The sequence below is a fragment of the Saccopteryx bilineata genome, chromosome 2, assembly GCF_036850765.1.
Source record: "Saccopteryx bilineata isolate mSacBil1 chromosome 2, mSacBil1_pri_phased_curated, whole genome shotgun sequence".
In the NCBI taxonomy this organism is placed as follows: Eukaryota; Metazoa; Chordata; class Mammalia; order Chiroptera; family Emballonuridae; genus Saccopteryx; species Saccopteryx bilineata.
In genome coordinates, this window is record NC_089491.1 from 378927471 (window position 1) to 378946742 (window position 19272).

The 19272-nt window shown below is 46.6% G+C and overlaps 1 protein-coding gene across 1 annotated transcript in view; it reads left to right on the forward strand.

Moving 5' to 3' along the window:
- Positions 1 to 8338: 8338 nt before the first annotated feature.
- Positions 8339 to 19272, forward strand: part of ACSF2 (acyl-CoA synthetase family member 2) — a 39033-nt gene continuing 28099 nt past the window's right edge. Inside the window, exon 1 of the mRNA XM_066263938.1 lies at positions 8339 to 8529. Within this exon, the coding sequence (XP_066120035.1) occupies positions 8402 to 8529 (128 nt within the window). The 5' untranslated portion in view covers positions 8339 to 8401. The remainder of the gene's footprint in view (positions 8530 to 19272) is intronic.

A 19272-nucleotide genomic window follows, 5' to 3' on the forward strand; every position in this document is an offset into this window, starting at 1 on the left:
GCTCCATCTCCACACATGCTGCAAATGGCTTTTTCCAGTCTACCTGAATCATTACCAGCTAGAAGCAGCAGTCATTGGGACTTGGACGTGAGCTGCAAAGTATAGAATTGTGACAACAATTCCAGTGCCATGCGGACTTTTCCTGGATGTGGACTTTTCCTGGACTCCTGCTCCTTGTGACAGCTCCTAACAGACTGAACTGTGGTTGGGTTGCATTTTTCAGGGATTTGGCATGGTGTTGGGGCCAACTTGGACTTGGTGAACAGTTAAGGACACTATTCTTTTGTGGATTCTTGCTGTATTGGCCAAGAGTTTGCTTAAAGGCTTTAATCACTGTAAAAAAAAATAGAAGACTGGATAAAGAAGATGTGGCACAGGCCCTGGTTGGTTGGCTCAGTGGTAGAGCATCGGCCTGACATGCAGGAGTCCCGGGTTCGATTCCCAGCCAGGGCACACAGGAGGGGTGCCCATCTGCTTCTCCACCCCTCCCCCTCTCCTTCCTCTCTGTCTCTCTCTTCCCCTCCCGCAGCCAGGGTTCCACTGGAGCAAGGTTTGCCCGGGTGCTGAGGATGGCTCTGTGGCCTCTGCCTCAGGCACTAGAATGGCTCTGATTGTGGTAGAGCAATGCCCCAAGATGGGCAGAGCATCGCCCCCTGGTGGGCATGCCGGGTGGATCCCGGTCGGGTGCATGCAGGAGTCTGTCTGACTGCCTCCCCGTTTCCAACTTCGGAAAAATACAAAAAAAAAAAGAAAGAAGATGTGGCACATATACACCATGGTATACTATTCAGCCATAAGAAATGATGACATCAGATCACTTACAACAAAATGGTGGGATCTTAATAACATTATATGGAGTGAAATAAGTAAATCAGAAAAAAACAAGAACTGCAGGATTCCATACATTGGTGGGACATAAAAACGAGACTAAGAGACATGGACAAGAGTGTGGTGGTTATGGGGGGCGGGGGGAGGAAAGGAGGGAGAGGGGGAGGGGGTGGGGAGGGGCACAAAGAAAACTAGATAGAAGGTGACAGAGGACAATCTGACTTTGGGTGATGTGTATGCAACAGAATTGAATGACAAGATAGCCTGGACATGTTTTCTTTGAATACATGTACCCTGATTTATTGATGTCACCCTATTAAAATTAATAAAAATTTATTTATTAAAAAAAAAAGAAAAGAAAAAAAGAAGGAGCCCTGGCCAGAGAGCTTGGTTGGTTAGAGCTTTGTTCCGAAGCACAGAGGTTGCCAGTTCGATCCCTGGTCAGGGCACAGACAGGAACAGGCTAATGTTCCTGTCTCTCTCTCCCTTCCTCTCTCGCCAAAATCAATACATAAAATAAATTTAAAAAGAAAAAGGCAGAGGGAGGTTGAACATAGAAGGGGCGCCATTGTGACCACTGAGGCAGAGATGAGAGTGCTGTGGCCACAAACCAAGGAGTACCTGGAGCTGGAATAGACAAAGAATGGTTCTCCCCCGGAGCCTCTAGAAGGAACCAGCCCTGCCAACACTTTTAGTCCCATAAGACTCACTTCAGGACCTGGCTGGTTGGCTCAGTGGTAGAGTGTCGGCCCAGCATATGGATGTCCCAGGTTTGATTCCCAGTTAGGGCACACAAGAGAAGCAACCATCTGCTTCTCTCCCCTTCCCTCTCTCCCTTCTTTCCCTCTTCCCCTCCTATAGCCAATGGCTCAGTTAGTTCCGCATCGGCTCTGGGCACTGAAGATACCTCTTGGTAGGAGTGTGTCAGCCTCAGGTGCTACAAATAGCTTGGTTGATTCAAGCACAGGCCCCAGATGCTGGGTGGATTCCAGTTGGGGGGCATGCAGGAGTCTCTCTTTCTATCTCCCCTCCTCTCTCTTTCTAACTCCCCTCCCCTCTCTGTCTTCCCCCTCCTCTCTTTCTATCTCCTCTCATCAAAAGAAAAAAAGATTCACTTCATACTTCTGATCTCTAGAACTGTGAGAGAATAAAGCCACTATATTTATATAATTTTTTCAAGCAGTAATAAGAAACTAATACACTACTCAGTTTTCAGTACTCGGCTCACAGCTCTGTAAGACCTTCTGTGACATGCCTAGGGTAGGTGCCTGTCCCCTGTGCCCCTCTCCCACAGCACTGACCATACTGCCTGCCATTGCCAGTTTAGGGCTGGTGTGCAGTGAGCTCCCTGAGGACAGATGCTCTGTCTCATTCATATCTCTGGTCTGAGCTCCCAGAATTGTGCCTGGCATTAAGTCAGCACTCAGTGAATGTCTGTTAAACCATGAATGGGGAAAGAAAGATAAGTTTGGTTTGGTTTTAACATTTCGAGACACTAAATCTTTATCCAAGACTTTACAGTTAACTTCAGCTCTTGACTTTGATTCAAGCTAAAAATGGCATCACGCAAAGAAAGATTTTTGTCCTCCACTCTTTATGAAAGCCAGGCTTTCACAACTTTTGGCAGCTGCTGAGATTGCAGCTTATTTAGCTTTTCGATTTAGGGCTGTCAGCAAGAAAATATAGATTGTTTAAGATCACATCTGCCTGTGTCTGCCATCAATTATTAGTTGTGATCAGAATAATTTTACTCTACACAGCAGTTCAGAACAAATCCCTTATTTTCACTTTCCATTTGAAAATCAGAAACATTCATTTTTAGAACAATTTTTTCCTAAATATATTTCATTGACTTTTTGAAAGAGAGAGAGAGAGAAACATTGATTTGCTGTTCCACTTATCTATGCATTCACTGGTTAATCATTGTATGTGTCTTGACCAGGAATTGAACCCGCAACACTGGCACATCGGGATGATGCTCCAACCAACTGAGCTGCCCAGCCAGTGTCTAGAACAATTTTTACTAGGTTTTTGTGTTTTTTTGTGGGGGGGGGGGGTATTGGCTACTATTCTGTTTTGTTTTGGTATTGGATCTAATTGGTAAAGTGTAAGCATTATGTTCCAAGTCACTGTCATCTCTTTTTTCAAAAATAAAACTCCCATCTTCATCTTCCTCTCCTCTCCTCTCCATGTGGTTGCCAGCATTCTCTCCTTTTCTCCCACCTCTCCTTCGTGACTGCCCTATTTCTTATAACACCACTCCCTTCTCAGACATACAGTGAAGAAAATTCTTTACAGGAGATGTTTTTCATGCACTGCTTGGAAACTGTCCATTACAGCAGAGAGCTATGAAAATTACAGCCGAGGGAAGACATTGGCTCAAGGTCATTGAGAGACAAAGAAGCAGAGCTGGATTCAGCCCAGCTCCGACTCCGAGGCTGGCTGCTGGCCTATGTAAGCCCTTCACACTCACTGCTTTAGACCGAAAGCCTCACGGAACACACTAGTCCCTGTACGCCATCAATGGTGCTAGTCAGGATGCCTCCCGTGGCCTGTTAACAAAAATCTTATTAAGATAAAGCATGTACACTGTCTTAGGAAAATGAAACAAGCAAAAGGCTTTTTAACAAAAAGCTGTGCTCTGCTTCATGCTTCTTCTCAGTCTCATGCTCCAAAGAGAACCGTTTTCTGTTCTTGTGGTAAAACAGACATAGTTAAAATGTACCGTTGTAAACATTTTAGGAGTGCAGTTCCTCAGCATGAAGTCCATTCACACTGTCGTGCAACTATCCCTCTCCAGAACTTTTTTCATCTTCCCAAACTAAAACTCTGTACACATACCAGTCCCCACTTCCCCTCCCCCCGACCCCTGGCAACCGACCGCTCCTCTACTTCCTGCCTCTGTGACTGTGACTGACTACTCTGGGTACCTCATGTAAATGAAATCATGCAATACTTGTTATTTTGTATCTGGCTTATTTTGCTTTAGCACAATGCTTTCAAGGTTCATCGCCATTGCAGCATGTGTGAGAATTTCTTCCCTTTATAAGGCTGAATAATATTGTATTTACACTTGTGAGTACACAAAACACAGCTTATTCTTGTATTAGTATTTATTAATTACTGTATTATTTTCCATACGAACAACCGTAAGCCTGCTTTTGCTCCACCCTGTATACAATATTGTGTATATCTATTCATTGAAGAACATCTGGGTTGTCTGTCTTTGCTGTTGTTAATAACGCTGCTATGCCCTGGCCGGTTGGCTCAGTGGTAGAGCGTCAGCCTGGCATGCAGAAGTCCCAGGTTCGATTCCCGGCCAGGGCACACAGGAAAAGCGCCCATCTGCTTCTCCACCCCTCCCCCTCTCCTTCCTCTCTGTTTCTCGCTTCCCCTCCCACAGCCAGGGTTCCATTGGAGCAGGGTTGGCCCGGGTGCTGAGGATGGCTCTGTGGCCTCTGCCTCAGGCACTGGAATGGCTCTGGTTGCAGCAGAGCGAAGCCCCAGGTGGGCAGAGCATTGCCCCCTGGTGGGCATGCTGGGTGGATCCCGGTCGGGCGCATGCGGGAGTCTGTCTGACTGCCTCCCTGTTTCCAACTTCAGAAAAGTACAAAAAATAAAAATTAAAAAAACAAAAAAAATAACGCTGCTATGAACATTGGCGTACATGTCTGCTCGAGTCCCTGCTCTCACTTCTTTTGGGTCCATACTCCCAAGCGGAATTGCTGGATCACGTGATAAATTCTGTTTTTAACTTTTTGAGAAACTGTGCCGTTTTCCACAGCAACAGCACCAATTTACATGCCTACCAACAGTGCACAAAAATGTTCCAACTGCTCCACAACCTCACCAACATTTGTTGTTTTCTGTTCTTTTGAATAGCCCTGCTAATGGTGGCGAGGCGGCATTTCGCTATGGTCTGGATTCGCATTTCTCTAATGACTAGTAATGTTGAGCACCTTTTCATGTGTTTGTTGGCCACTGATACATTTTCTTTGAAAAAAAATGTCTATTCAAATCCAAAGGGAACCATCTTGAACTATATTAGCCATTTCTGTTTTATCTTCTTCTGTTATTTACTTCTAAACAATATACTTATTCAGCTATTTCTTGGTTTTCTATTTGATAAGTAAGGATTTGCACTCCCATCTCCCTTGTCAAGTCCTCCTAAATAGTTCTATTGTTATTTTGAATATATACTGGTTGCCTTTGTGACTTTGAATAACATAACTCCTTTATTTCATGTTCCATCATTGGCAGACAGAATCTCTTGACACCTTGATTTATAAGGTGAGGATGTTTGCTTCCACTCTGACTCTCCTGCCCCTTACCTTTCAACTGCAGCCAGGTATGAGTTCCGGGTTCGTAGCATTTACATTGGTTCATAACTATGATTAATTCTTCTGAACTTTTTTCATAAGTTGATAATAAGAATTTTAAAAGTCAATAAGTGGGCCCTGGCTCAGTGTTTTATTTATTTATTTATTTATTTATTTATTTATTTATTTTAGAAAGGAGAGAGAGAGGGAGAGAGACAGAGAGAAAGGAGAGAAAGACCAAGAGAGAGAGAAGGGGGGAGGAGCAGGAAGCATCAACTCCCATATGTGCCTTGACCAGGCTAGCCCAGGGTTTCGAACCGGCGACCTCAGCATTTCCAGATCAATGCTTTATCCACTGCGCCACCACAGGTCTGGCTCAGTGTTTTAGAGCGTCATCCTGATACACCAAGGTTACGAGTTTGATACCATGCACCCACCCCCCACTCCCGTCAGGGCACACACAAGAAACAGCCAATGGATGCATAAATAGGTGGAGCAACAAATTGATATTTTTCTCTCCCACCCTCTCTCTCCAAAATCAATAAATATATTTTTAAAATAATAAAATAAAAGTCAGTAGGTGGTGTTTACAGTTTTTGAGGCACAGATGGGAAAGATATTGGCAAATGGATGGCACTAAGGGCTTTCTCAGGGTAGCCAATGGCATGAGCAAAATCATAGAGACCATGAACCGTGTGAGTCCTGTCCGGCACACAGCAGATGCGCTCAGTTCAGGCAGAGAGATCCTTGGGGAGCTGGCTTAAGAAAGAGGAAGGAAAGTTGAAGGGCCTGGATGGCCCATGTGCCCTGTTGCCCACTTCCTCAAAGTGACACAAGAATTCTGGTCAACACAATCCAATACAAAGTCTCAGGGACTTACACATCAGGCATCTTCACTATCCTTTCTCCAACCTTCCTCCTCCCTTCCTCCCTTCCCATGGAACCAGTGTCTACCAGGACTCTCACAGCTTTGCAGAGATGAAAAATAATTCCTTCTCTTAAAAAACATTTGCAACACCTAACACAGAGGAAGGTCTCAGAGTGTAGACATGAGAGGAAGGGGAGAAGGTGAAAGGAACCAGCAATCACTGAAAACTGGTCAAGCACCTGTTCTGTGTCATGTCGCTCGGTCCTTACCCCAACCCTCTTCATGAGACTGAGATTATTACCCCCATCTTAAAGATGACAACTAAGGCTGGCGAGGAGGCTCCACAACTTACCCAAAGCCACAAAGCGTGTATGGGCAGAGCCTTGGCCTTTGCTCACTGTGCCCACTTGGTTTTGAGCAAGTAGCTGGACTTCTCTGAAGTCTCAGTTTCTTCACCCATTAAAACAGATACACACTCCAAGGCATGCCTGTTCCCTGCAGGGTGACTGTGTGGGACAGAGATAACAACCTTGAAGAGTATGGCTTGTGGGAGATATCCTGAAGCTGGAGGCTGTGATTCCATGGCATGTATATCTGGGAAAGCAGGAAAATCCAGTATGTGGAGGTCAAGGCTGAAGCAAAGTTCAAAAACTAACTCATTCCTCTCTTCCCCCAAGACTGACCTTCAAACTAACAAGGGAAGTGGCACAGCCTGCCAGGCAGGTCAATACCCCAGACTTGGGGTACTCACCCTCACGTTCCGCAACACCTAACACGGATAACGCCGGGCTGAGCTCTCCGAGTCAGTGAGTTAGTCTCAGCAGGAAGGTGTGCCCAATGCAAGCCTGGCTCCCCACAATCGCTCTGCCCCCATCTTCCTTCCTGCTTCATCCCCACACAGTCTGAAGTGTGGGGGCTCTCCCCAGGAGCGAAGGTTTCCAGGAGATCTGAGGTTGTGCTCAGCATGGTGAAGATGAGCAGCGTAGCCTCCTCAACAGAGCCCAAGTTCCCAGACAAGGACAAGGGTCTTCTCCGGCCTGACTCACCCTTAGATCTTCCTTCTAGACCACCTTTCATCACCCTTCTGGGTCATGTGAAGAGAGGTCACCCCGCCGGGGCCTTTCTGCCATTGCTCTCCCACTGCTCCTCTGGAGGAAGGGTCAAGGTGGAGACAGACAGTATGGTCCTGGCACAAGTGCTACTCTGGCGTCCAGTGCCACCTTTTCCAGCTGGGACCAGAGATGGGCAGTCACTTCTCCATCCTGCAGCCATCCCTGGGCCTTAGGGGACCATAAAGAAGTCTGGAGGTAGAGTGAGATTGCTTTCCATTTCCACTTGGGACAGCTCACAGGAGCTGAGCTGGGGTGGGCAGGTGAGGGACAGGGCAACAGGTTGCAGTGCCTTGCAGAGGCCCAGGGACAGGGATCGATGGGAGATGGGATTCCCTTCTGAAGCTCACGTGTGGCCTTACCTGGGGCTAGCTAGCTCTCTCAAGGGCCCCATTGCCCAGACAGCCTCCCAAACCCTCACCCCCCCAAACACACCCACCCACTGCCCCTGCAGGCCTCCTGACTGTTAGGTTGCCAGAGGGGGGACACACAAGGCCTGCTGAGTTTTATGAGAACTTTATTTATGCATTTGCAAACAGATGGGCTGAGTCTCTAGTGCTGTCAGCCCCGAGTGCCCGGGGATTTAAGCTTTCATAGGGTTAGTGAGCAAGGCTTAGCCAGGAGGTTAGTTGGGTACTAAATTTTGGGGTGGGATGAGGGTATATGCTCAAGGGGAGGTTGAGTGAGAGGATGTGGGATATAAGCCAGGTTTGCTCAAGTGGAGAGTTATGGGAACTGCCCCAGCGCCAGATTACTTCAAGTTTAACTTGGCTTAGGGAGAAGCTTTCTGGTAAGGAACCCTGGACACAGATCCAGCTGGCAGGCCTTGGGAGCACAACCCTTGGGGAGAGGGGGGAGGCTAGCACGTGACCGCGCTGAAGCCATGGGGATGGACACATGGGTGCCGCACTATCTGCTCTGCATTCAATCACCACTGGCTCCCCTGTACGAAGTCAACAAGCTCTTGCGCCCCAAACCCAGATATCTGGTGGCTGGGAGGGGAACCTGCCTTGAGTTGCAGCCCAGGACCCGCAGATCCAGACCGAAATCAGCACAATTCTTTGAGTGCGGGAAGGGGAGGGCGGCGGGTCAGAAAGACGGTGGCCCTGCGCGGAGTCGCTTCCTTCACGCCACGACTTGCCCCGCCCCTCCGCTGGGGGCCGCGGCCTCCGCACCCCATAGGCAGAGGCGACCCCGCCTCCCCGCCCGCTCCGCGCTCGCCCCGCCTCGGCTCTCCTTAAAAGTTTCTTTGGGCAGGGACACCCGCGTCGCGAACCATGGCTGTCTGCGTCGGGATGTTGCGCCTCGGGAGGCTGTGCACCTGGAGCTCGGGGGTGCTAGGGACCCGCACCGTGCTCTCTCCGGGTTGGCAGGAAGCGAGGTTGCGGGGCGTCCGTCCCCTCAGGTACGGGGGCCCGGGGAAGAGAAGGCGCGCGCCTGTCCCCTGGGAGGGTCCTGCAGAGCTTCGCGGGGGGGCCGATTCTGCTCAGGCTGGGAGGCTGCCGCTGCTGCACCTCTGGATGGCACTCGGGGGAGTAGGTACCCATTACCTAATTTATAGGCAATAGGAATGGCCTAGCTGGCGTAGATGGGGGCTTGGCTGGTGGTTTGGCTGGTGGCTGGCAGCGACCCTGCTCTGACTCCGGGTTCAGGACTCCAGAGTCTTAGATTTATGGGCAGACAGAGCACCAGGAGTGTTGGCTCTTAGTAGTCTAGCCTGAGGGGGAAGGGCAGGGGAAGGCCTGGGCTCTGTCCCCAGGGCATTGCCTTCAGAGATAAACTTGGAGATTTTCATTTTTTGAAAAAATATTTTATTTATTTTAGAGAGGAGAGAGAGAGAGAAGGGGGGAGGAGCAGGAAGCATCAACTCTTATATATGCTTTGACCAGGGAAGCCCAGGGTTTTGAACCAAGGACCTCAGCGTTCCACATGACACTTTAAAATCTACTGCACCACCACAGGTCAGGCAACTTGGAGATTTTCAGCCCAGTCTTGCCCACCCCAGGCCACTAAATTCACAGACTCCTCTTCCCTCATTAGTTGCTAACAAACCTTGCTACTTACTGGGCCTGTTTGTTTGTTTAAAGCGAGAGGAGAGAAGAGAGACAGGGACAGACAGAAAGGGAGAAAGATGGGAAGTATCAATTCTTTGTTGCGACACTTTAGTTGTTCATTGATTGCTTTCTCATGTGTGCCTTGGTTGGAGGTCTCCAGCTGAGCCAGTGACCCCTTGTTCAAACCAGTGACTTGGGCTCCAGCCAGCAACCTTTGAGCTCAAGCCCGAGACCATGGGGTCATGTCTATTAATTAGCGCCTGCTCAAGCTTGTGACTTCAAGTTTTGAACCTGGACCCCCTGCATCCCAGGCCAGTGTTCTATCCACTGTGCCACTGCCTGGTCAGGCTTACTGGCTTCTTCCGTCCTCGGTGCAAAAGGTGGGATGGGGGCCGGCTGGTAGAGGATGCTTTGCCGCATTTATAGCAGTGTAGTAAGTGATGCTGTTTCCTGTCAGATTGCAATGTGAAAGTGTGTTGACTGACCAGAGCTGGGCTCCCACTGATGTTATCACTGATGGTAGTTAACTTCCATTCCTGGAGGCCTGGGTACCATGGAGCCTGCCCTGCCACTTCGCTGGGCCAGGTACTAAGTCCGGGGTCAGGACACAGTTTTGAAGACAAGGTCTCAGGGTGTATGCCTGAGTGTGGAAAAGGGAGAAGAATCCCAAAGAGGTTTCTTGTCTGAGTGACCTGTTTGGTTAAGAAATAACAATTGGGCCCTGGCCGGTTAGCTCAGTTGGTTGAGTGTCATCCCAAAACGACAAGTTTGTGGGTTCCATCCCTGGTAAGGTCACACATGGGAAACAATCATTGAATGTACAACTTAGTGGAACAACAAATGAATGCTTCCTTTACACCTCCCCTTTATCTCACTTCCTCTCTGTCTCTAAAAAAAGAAAATTTAAGGCCCTGGCTGGTTGGCTCAGTGGTAAAGCGTAAGCCTGGCATGCAGGAGTCCCGGGTTCGATTCCCGGCCAGGGCACACAGGAGAGGCGCCCATCTGCTTCTCCACCCCTCCCCCTCTCCTTCCTCTCTGTCTCTCTCTTCCCCTCCCGCAGCCAAGGCTCCCCTGGAGCAAAGTTGGCTCAGGCGCTGAGGATGGCTCTGTGGCCTCTGCCTCAGGCGCTAGAATGGCTCTGGTCCTGGCAGAGCAACACCCCAGATGGGCAGAGCATCGCCCTCTGGTGGGCATGTGGGGTGGATCCCAGTCGGGCGCATGCGGGAGTCTATCTGACTGCCTCCCTGTTTCCAACTTCAGAAAGATACAAAAAAAAAAGAAAATCTAAGCCCTGGCCAGATAGCTCGGTTGGTTGGAGCATCGTCCTGAAGTGCAGAAGTTGTCAGTTTGATTCCCAGTCAGGGCATATACAAGAGCAGCTCGATGTTCCTGTCTCTGCTCTGCCTCTCCACACTCCCCACCCCCACCCCCACCCCCACCCCCCGCTCCAAAAAAGAAATAACAATTGGACGGTGGGAGTTGGAGTGAGATACAAACTCCTCTTTTGGCTAGAATTCCAAGATCACAATGTTTTGAACATGCTTTGAGATCACTATGCTTAATTTTCTGGGGAAACCCAGGGGCTCAAACCTGGTTAGTAGATGGGATTGTGGGGAAGAGACTTGTCCCTCACTACTTTCTAGTGCCTCCCTCGACCAGCTTACTGATCATGCCACTACCTAGACCCTGGCCCCACCTGTGGACTCCCAGGAGCCCTCTTATACTGGAAATTACCCCCAAATGTACATGTTTTATGATGCCAAATCTGTCCACTTCGGGACACCTGACAACGCTTCTGACTTCTGATGTGTGTGTGCATAAACAAAACAGCTCGCCTTCCTGCTACTGGCCTACAGTTTCAGGGTAGGGGCATCAGGTCTCAGAGGAATTCCAACTGGGTCACAAGAAGACCAATTTGTCCAGAGACGTAAGATTTCTAAATCTTTTGGCCTAATTCCTCCCCACCCCTTCCATTTCCACTTTCCCCTTCAGAAACCCTCAAGAGTCTCAAGCATTCAACAGACGTTTGTGGAAACAGATGTCATGCCATACATGGTGGGTGCTGTGGCGATGGGAGCCATTGGACACAGTCCTCCAGAAATGTGCAGACTAGGGGAGAAAAACATAAAGTAAATCAAGGTGATCATGACTCAAGGTTCCAGGTCAAATGGGGTGCAGAGCTCTTGGACTTCTGTCCTTTGCTCTTTCTGACCTGGGCAAGATAGCCTGATTTCCAGCCTCCCAACACCCTAAGGCCTGTGATTTATCAGATTCCTAGTTTTACCCTTCAGGAAAGAGCAAGAATGCTCTCAAGTTACTGCCCTGGCACTCCACCTATTCACTGCCTGAGCTTTGGCAGGCTGCCTAACCTCCGAGCATGATGAGCTTGTCTCTAACGCTACCTGCTTACTGGATTGACAAAGGCTTGCTCTTCTCGGCCTTTCCCTTGGGGCAGGCCCCCGAGAACCTTCAAATGGTGTCTGAGGAGGAATTCTACTTGATTTAAAAGGAAGAGACGATCCTCTTCTTGGCAGCCTCTTTCTTGTACCTGGTTCTCTCTCCTAACCAGTTGCCAAGATGGGAGTCTTTGCCTAGCCACAAGGCCGGTACTTAGATCTGCTGGACACTCCTCTCCCCATCAAAATCAGGGCTGCCCAGAGCCTTTTTCCCCAGAAGGAAATAAGTTATCTATTGCTCCTTAGATCTGAACCACACCAACTCCTTCCAGGCTTCCTTCAGATCTCTAAAGCTAGACTGGGGCTACCTGTGATGTAATTGCACCCATCTAGGGCAGCAGTCTCCAACCGGCGTGCCACGGCACACTGGTGTGCGGCAGAAAATGTGAACACATACAATATCTGACTATTTAGTCAGGGGGGACTGACCTCTTTTCCCTTAGATTGTCAAATTTTAAAAAATGGCAGCAACCAACACAATAGCTACCTGGTGTGAATGAATCAAAATTATACTTATTTTTTGTCAGATCAGCAAAAAACATATCTTTTGTTGTGCTGCAGAATTTTAGTACTTAGTTTGTGTGTGCATGAAATGAAAAAGGTTGAAAATCACTGATCTAGGGTGTTAGGAGCACTTGGAGCTGGGAAAGACAGAGAGAACAGTGGCTTAAACCTCTCAGAATTGGGTGTGAAACTCAGAGCTGGGGCTCCAGAGACTTAAAGTTAATGGTTGGGTCAGAGAGGTAAGTGGCCTTCATGGACTACACTCCAGTGGGATGGCTGTAATTAGACGGGACCAGTATTGGAAACTATAAAATGCTATCCCTCTATGAGGGGATTGTATTAAGCCAGAAAGTGTTTTGGATTGAAACCATAATAGTTACAAAAAAATAGACTCTCTTCATAATTCCCCCGAAAATGATTAACAAATGATTTGGTAATGATATGCCTATGTATTATACACAAGGTATCCTCCAATCTAAATGGAACAATAAAGGATAAGCTATAAACTTGAACACTGTAGTCGGTGAATGATACACATTGGTTTTAGTTACCCTTTCCTGCCTTGCAGGAGGTAGGTATGCAATCTACTATAGAGGGTGTGGTGGGGATACAAACTTGTTTTCACTTTGCCTGAGAGGGATCTACAGGGGGAGACCATAGACCCACTCATTGACTCAAGGCAGAAAGGGTGCTGCACTGTGGATAATGTCCATCAAAGCAGGAGAGAATTCGATTGTGGAGATGGGCTCAGGGAAGGCTTCCTAAAGAGATCTGAACCCTCCAACTATAGGACTGTATTGTAGTTTGCAGCTTGTTGCTAGAACTCTTTTGAATCTGGGTATGAAACCCTCCTAACCTCCCCACCATTATTTTATTTATTCAGTCTACAGAGAGAAATTTTAGAATCAAACAGATCTGGGTTCAAATAAACCACTTTCTAGCTGGTAGCTTTGGCAGTGAAGTTGAACTTGACTTATTTCATGTGTCATGTTGTTGTAAAGGTTTAATGAGGTCACAGAAGAAAATTATTTATTTTTATTTATTGATTTTTAGTGAGAGAGGAAAGAAGAAAAAAAGAGAGAGAGAGAGGAATATCAATCTGTTCTTGTATGTGCCCTGACCAGGGATTGAACCAGCAACCTCTGTGCTTCAGGATGATGCTCTAACCAACCGACCTATCCAGCCAGGGCAAGAAAATTCTTAACCCTCAGCTTGGTGCCATTGCAGTGATGAGTTATTATACAGATAGTGCTTGTGAAAAATGTCTTTGCACATTGCTACAATGACCCCATGGCCCACAGTTTAATAATGTTGGCCAGACAGGAGGAGAGGCACAGTTCTGGCAGGAACTGCTTGGGTAGGGCTGCTCATGACGTTTGAATAGACAGGCCTGTGCTTACCTTGAGTGTTGGGATTAAGGGATTATTTTCGTTTGTTAGTTTGTTTGTTTGTTTGTTGCTGATTCTTGCTGAACAAACAAAAAAGTACAGGATGTTATTTCATCTCTCAAGGGGGACTTGCTAGAGGAAGAGCTAATATATGACAAGAACCGGTGATCCTGCCAGGTGCCCTCCCTTCAGAATAAACAAGTTGTGTTTCTAGCTTACAAAGCATGTTTTTTTTTTAAAACCTGCTTGGCCTGTGTGTGTTTCTCAGCTTGGGAGTCGTATGACAGCACGTCTGAGCTCTACCCCTTTTAACTTAGACAAGTCACTCAACTTCTCGGGAATCTTGGTTTCTTTGTAATACAGGCCACTTAGACAAGAAGTACTCTACAATTCTGTAGACGTTCTGTGATTCCTAAGGAGTATGGCTTTGAAACTGGAATAGGTAGAATGAAATGTGTCCCCAAATTGCTCCATCGAGTCAAGTCCTGCCAAAGCACATTGCTGCAGGGAGTCAAGCCCTGCCCGCACTGGGGCAGTTATCAATAGGTTGCTATGAAACAATGGCACAGGAACTAACTGACTTCTTTTAAGTTTGTTTGTCATATCTAAAGCCAAGGCACTCCTTGGTCAGGTGGCTCAGTGGATGGAGTGTTGTCCAGGCACACCGAGGTCACCAGTTTGATCCTCAGTCAGTGCACACACCAAAAGCAGACAATGAGTGCACAACTAAGTTGAACAATTAAGTGGAATAAGTTGATGCTTCTCTCTCTTTCTCTCTCTCTTGCCCCCTTCTCCCCTTCCTCTCTCTATCTCTCAAATCAGTGGACAAATAGAAAATAAAATCAAGCTACAAACCCAAGACAAACTCAATACCTGGTTGGGAAAGCCCCTTCCTGCATCCCATAATAAGTCTTGCACAATACCAGAATGCCTTACTTTACTTACGCGTACCCGGACTTCAGTTGGACCCCAACGTTCCTAAAAAGCCAACCAACCTACACCTTGATTGGTTAACCCCGGCAACTTCCATATTCCCAAGGAACACTTTGTAGTCCCCATAATATACTGCTCACAAAAATTAGGGGATATTTCAAAATGAATATGAAGCAATGAAAAAAGAAGCATTTGGTTTTGTTTTATTAAACAAAAACATCAGAAAAGCAAACAAGTCAAAGAAAGTTGTTTGATGATGCAAATGAGATGCAAAATCAACTTTTATTTCCTTGGTGAACATGCACTACACAGAAGGCTGGAAGTACTGGAGTGTCTGCACATCCCCTGACCCCCTAACTTTTGTGAGCAGTGTGTACACCAAGGTTGTGGGTTCCGTCTCCAGTCAGGGCGCATACGAGAAGCAACCAACAAATGCATAAGTGAGTGGAACAACAAATCAATGATCAATGTTTCTCCCTCTCTCTCTCTTTCTTTCTCTATCTCTCCCTCTCCCTCCCTCCCTCTCTACCTCCCTCTCTTTCTTTCTCTCTCTCTATAATAAATTTTAAAAAAAATTTATTCATTTGAGAGAGGAAAGGGAGAGAGGGAGAAAGGGAGAGAGGGAGACATAAGGGGGGAGGAACAGGAAGCATCAACTCCCATATGTGCCTTGACTAGGCAAGCCCAGGGTTTTGAACCGGCAACCTCAGTGTTCCTGGTCAATGCTTTATCCACTGCGCCACCACAAGTCAGGCCTAAATGTTTAATAAAAGAAAATTTCATATGGAAACTTCTTAACCCAGTCACATGATAAAATAAAATACCTGTATACCTACCACTCCAAATTTAAAAAATAACCACACTTATTATAGAACATTATAAATAAAAGAAATAAGACATTATGGGTCAAGGTGAAATCCCTTTTATGACCCTCCTCCAACTCATTCCTCACCAGGGAGTCACTGTCATAAATTTAATGTATGTCATGTCAGACCACTGGTTGTGCTTTTAATATTTCTGAGTCCATAAACAGTACAGCTATCATTTGTAAATCACTTACAATCGTGTCGTGCAAGTGGTAAGTGCTTTTAGTTTTCTTATTTTTGGATCCAGGAATAATACTTATTATACTCTCATAATTTTATTTTTTATGCTATCAGAATTATAGAAAAAGAGTATCACAGTGTCCTTTTGCTCTCAACACTCAACAGTATGTGTTTGAGATCTATTTACGTCGACACCTCTAGAGCTAGGTTTTTCTCTTTATCTTCTGTATAGTAAGTAGTCCATTGCATGACTGTCTCTAGTGGTGCAATTGCTGTGGTAGAGTTGACATTTTCAGCTTCTCTAGAAATTTCCCTGGAGAGGCTGTGCTGCTGTGCCCACCAGGAGCAGCCAAGAATCCCCGTTTCCCCACCTCCTCACAAATACTTAGGAGTGTTGCTGAATGGTAAAGTGCCCCTCTGATTGAGGAAAAGGGTATCTCATTTTGGTTTGAACTTACATTTCCCTGATCACCCGTGAAGTTGGACATCTTTTGAAATATCTTCTGTGAATACTCTGTTCATATTCTTTGCCTGTTCATTTTGTTAGATTACTTGTCCTTATTGATTTGCGGGTTTGGTGGGTTGTTTTTTTTTTCTAAAACACAGGCTGAATATTCATCCTTCATCTTGTATATAGAAAATGAAATTTGTGAACTGAGGCAGATCCTAGTTTTTTAGATTTGTCAATGATTTATGTGTTCCTCAGGGCCAGGGCCATTCTGGTGGCCAGTGCCTGTGGGGGAAGGGGCCTCAGAGGCCAGTCCAAGACTTGGAACAAAAGCAACCTATTGCTTCCAGTTTTATTTCTAAAGCCTTTTCGCTGGTGGCTGGCATGGCTCCTTGCCCAGGGGAGCAGTAGTCGGCCTCGGCCTGGGGCATGTTTCTGCAGTTCCCTGTGTCCCTCACCTCTGCCCACCCATCCTCCCTAGTGGCTTGTGAAAGGATTAGAGGCCTCGCTCAGGAGCCTGGGGTAATTCCAGCCTCCAGCAGGAACAGAATCTACCTGTCAGCCTTTGGCCCAGGTCCTAAGCACATCCACCCACCAGGTAATCCGGCAGGAGACAAAACAGTTCCTCCCCCGAGCAGATCCTACAGCTCTGTCAGGACTGTGTAGTCCTTGGTGCCAGAGAGGCCTCTAGCCTGGACTTTTGTTGTCAGCCCTGGAAGCCACAGAGTGTCACAACTGTTCCACCAGAGTTCCTTGAACCAGTCAGCCCATATTTTGTGTCCGGCTCCTGCTTGAAGACCAGGCTGGACTGGGCAGGGCTAAGGCTAGACAGAGCACAAGGCTTTCTAGGTCGATGTAGCCAAGGGCTCCACACTTAGGATGAAAGCCATTATGGTTTGTTTCAGGAGAGGGGTGCTAGAGCCATAGGAACAGGACAATAAGATCAGAGGCAGCGAAGAGGATGAGTCAGATACCACAAGTAAATTATGCAAAGAGCTTTCTTGTGCTTGAGGGCTGAGGTGCAGGGCACGGAGGAAGGGTAAGCCTGTGGCACTCAGCGGGCCTAGCAACCCCAGGTGTGCTGCTTTAGCTACTGCAGGGCCCCCACGGAGGCTGTGGATGGGCTGCGGCATGAAGAGCAGTCCACAAAGGAGAGGTCCGCGGCTGCCACTTACCAGAGTTAGAACCCAAAGAAAGTGAAGCTGTGGCTCCTTCATCCACAGAAAGAAATAATCCTTTTTATAGGTGGTCCAAAACTGGTGTGAGGGTCATTCAGACCTACATAGAAGCCCCTTGTAAGCCATAATGCTCTACAGAGATTCATTTTGTATTGTATCAAGGCTTTAGAAACCGAGTAGTCTTGGGTTTGAATCTCAGTTTGGCTGCTTACCTGCATTTCTTTGAGCCTCATTTTTTCATCTGTTAAGTGGGTACGCTTCTTGGTCAGGGAGTGATTATGAAGATCACAGGCGATCGTGTGTGTGCACTTTTTGGAAGAGAGCTGACATGAAGATACAGCATAAATGTCAATTCACATTATTTAGAAATGTGCTTTTAAATCTAAAATATATTAGACATTTTCCATATAATTAAGTACACAAAAAGTGTCTTCATACTGTTACGCATTCATTCGGTTATTTTTGTTTTTTCAAATAGATCCCTAAGAGTGGAATTGCTGGTCAAAGGGAATGCATATTCAAACATCAATAGTGCCTGACCTGTGGTGGCGCAGTGGATAAAACATCGGCCTGGAATGCTGAGGTCGCTGGTTCAAAACCCTGGGCTTGCCTGGTCAAGGCACATATGGGAGTTGATGCTTCCTGCTCCTCCCTTCTCCTCTCTCTCTCTTTCTCTCTCTCCTCTCTAAAATGAATAAATAAATAAAGGAAGAAAAAACATCAATAGTTACTACAAAAGCAAAAGGGATCCAGAGTTTTGGGTTCTAAAACTCACACAATTTGGGGCACCCTCTTTATAAAAAAGAATACAAATTTACAAACACTAACCGGTTGAACATCAATTTAGAATAAGAAAAGAATTTGCGACAAGTCGCTAGGCCTGGAAGACTCAGGTCCTTTTATGAGATCTCTGTAGGCAATCTGCCAGAAATGCCGACATAATAGATGTCTCTAGATTTGCTATCAGCCTCCCCCTTCCAGTTCCCAGGAAATCCCAGCAGCAGTAGGAGGTGAAGGGTCCTAAAGTATCAGCTTCATAAGCTTCATGGCTTCTGTACCTCAAGCCCTTCAAATGTATTGGACCAGTTTACACGCTGGCCCATTTCTCCACAGTCTTGCCAACATTCTATATTATCAGTCATTCTTGTTTTTGCTGAAATAGTCATTTTATTCGTCTTCTCCAGTTAGGGGGGTTGCTTTGGGCAATGTTGAGGGCAGCGTTATAATCCACGGGCTCTCTGCTGAGTCCTCGCCTCCTTATCCTGGGATCCGCTCTCCCACGGACCTGTGAAGCCAAGGAAAGCCCAACTGCCTCCACTGGCCTGGGAGTGAAACTGCTTGCTGTTCCTTACTGGCTGCAAACAGTCTTTGCAAAAATACTTGTCAATGGAATTTTGAAATTAAATGTGGACTCCTCCAGAAAGCCAGAAATCTTTGGTTTGGGCAGAGAACTACTGATCTGTTCTATTTTCCCCTCTAGTGACTTTTTATTTATTACAGTATGAGACAGATTAATTAGTTTCAGCATATATTTATAGATACTTTTTGAAATAACAGCTTTTTGGACCCAGGGACCTTGTAATCCGGATGAATGACCAAAAAGAGATTGAGTTTGAAATATCAACCGCTAAAGGTCTGGCGAGTAGGGCCCCTCCCTCTCCCTCCCCCCATTCTTTTTTTTGGAAATACACACACATACACACACACACACACGCACGCATGCACACATTTTTTTCTTTCTGCCACTATTTGAAAATAAGTTGCAAACATCATAATATCAGAACTGTTCATTTTTTAGAAAGAAAAGATAAAGAAAAGAAAATTTTCCATCTTGGTTGATCTCTTGGGGCACAAATGCCTCATGGTTGTTTTGCTTTGATTTGTGACATGGACATCTTTTCCTTTGCTTACTGGCCATTCGTATTCCTTCTTCTGTGGCTCTGTGGCAGATTTGGTCATGATTGTACTTCACGTGTCAATGTCACTTGGTCTGTTTTACTGAAAAGCTGTTTATGAACCAGTTGATGAGGATGTTTCAATCAACTTTTATTGCAGCATCTTGGACAAATTGCTTAACTTCTTCTTTTCTCTATTTGTAAGAGAGGAATAAAAGCAGCTGGGACAATCTGCCTGAGAAAATA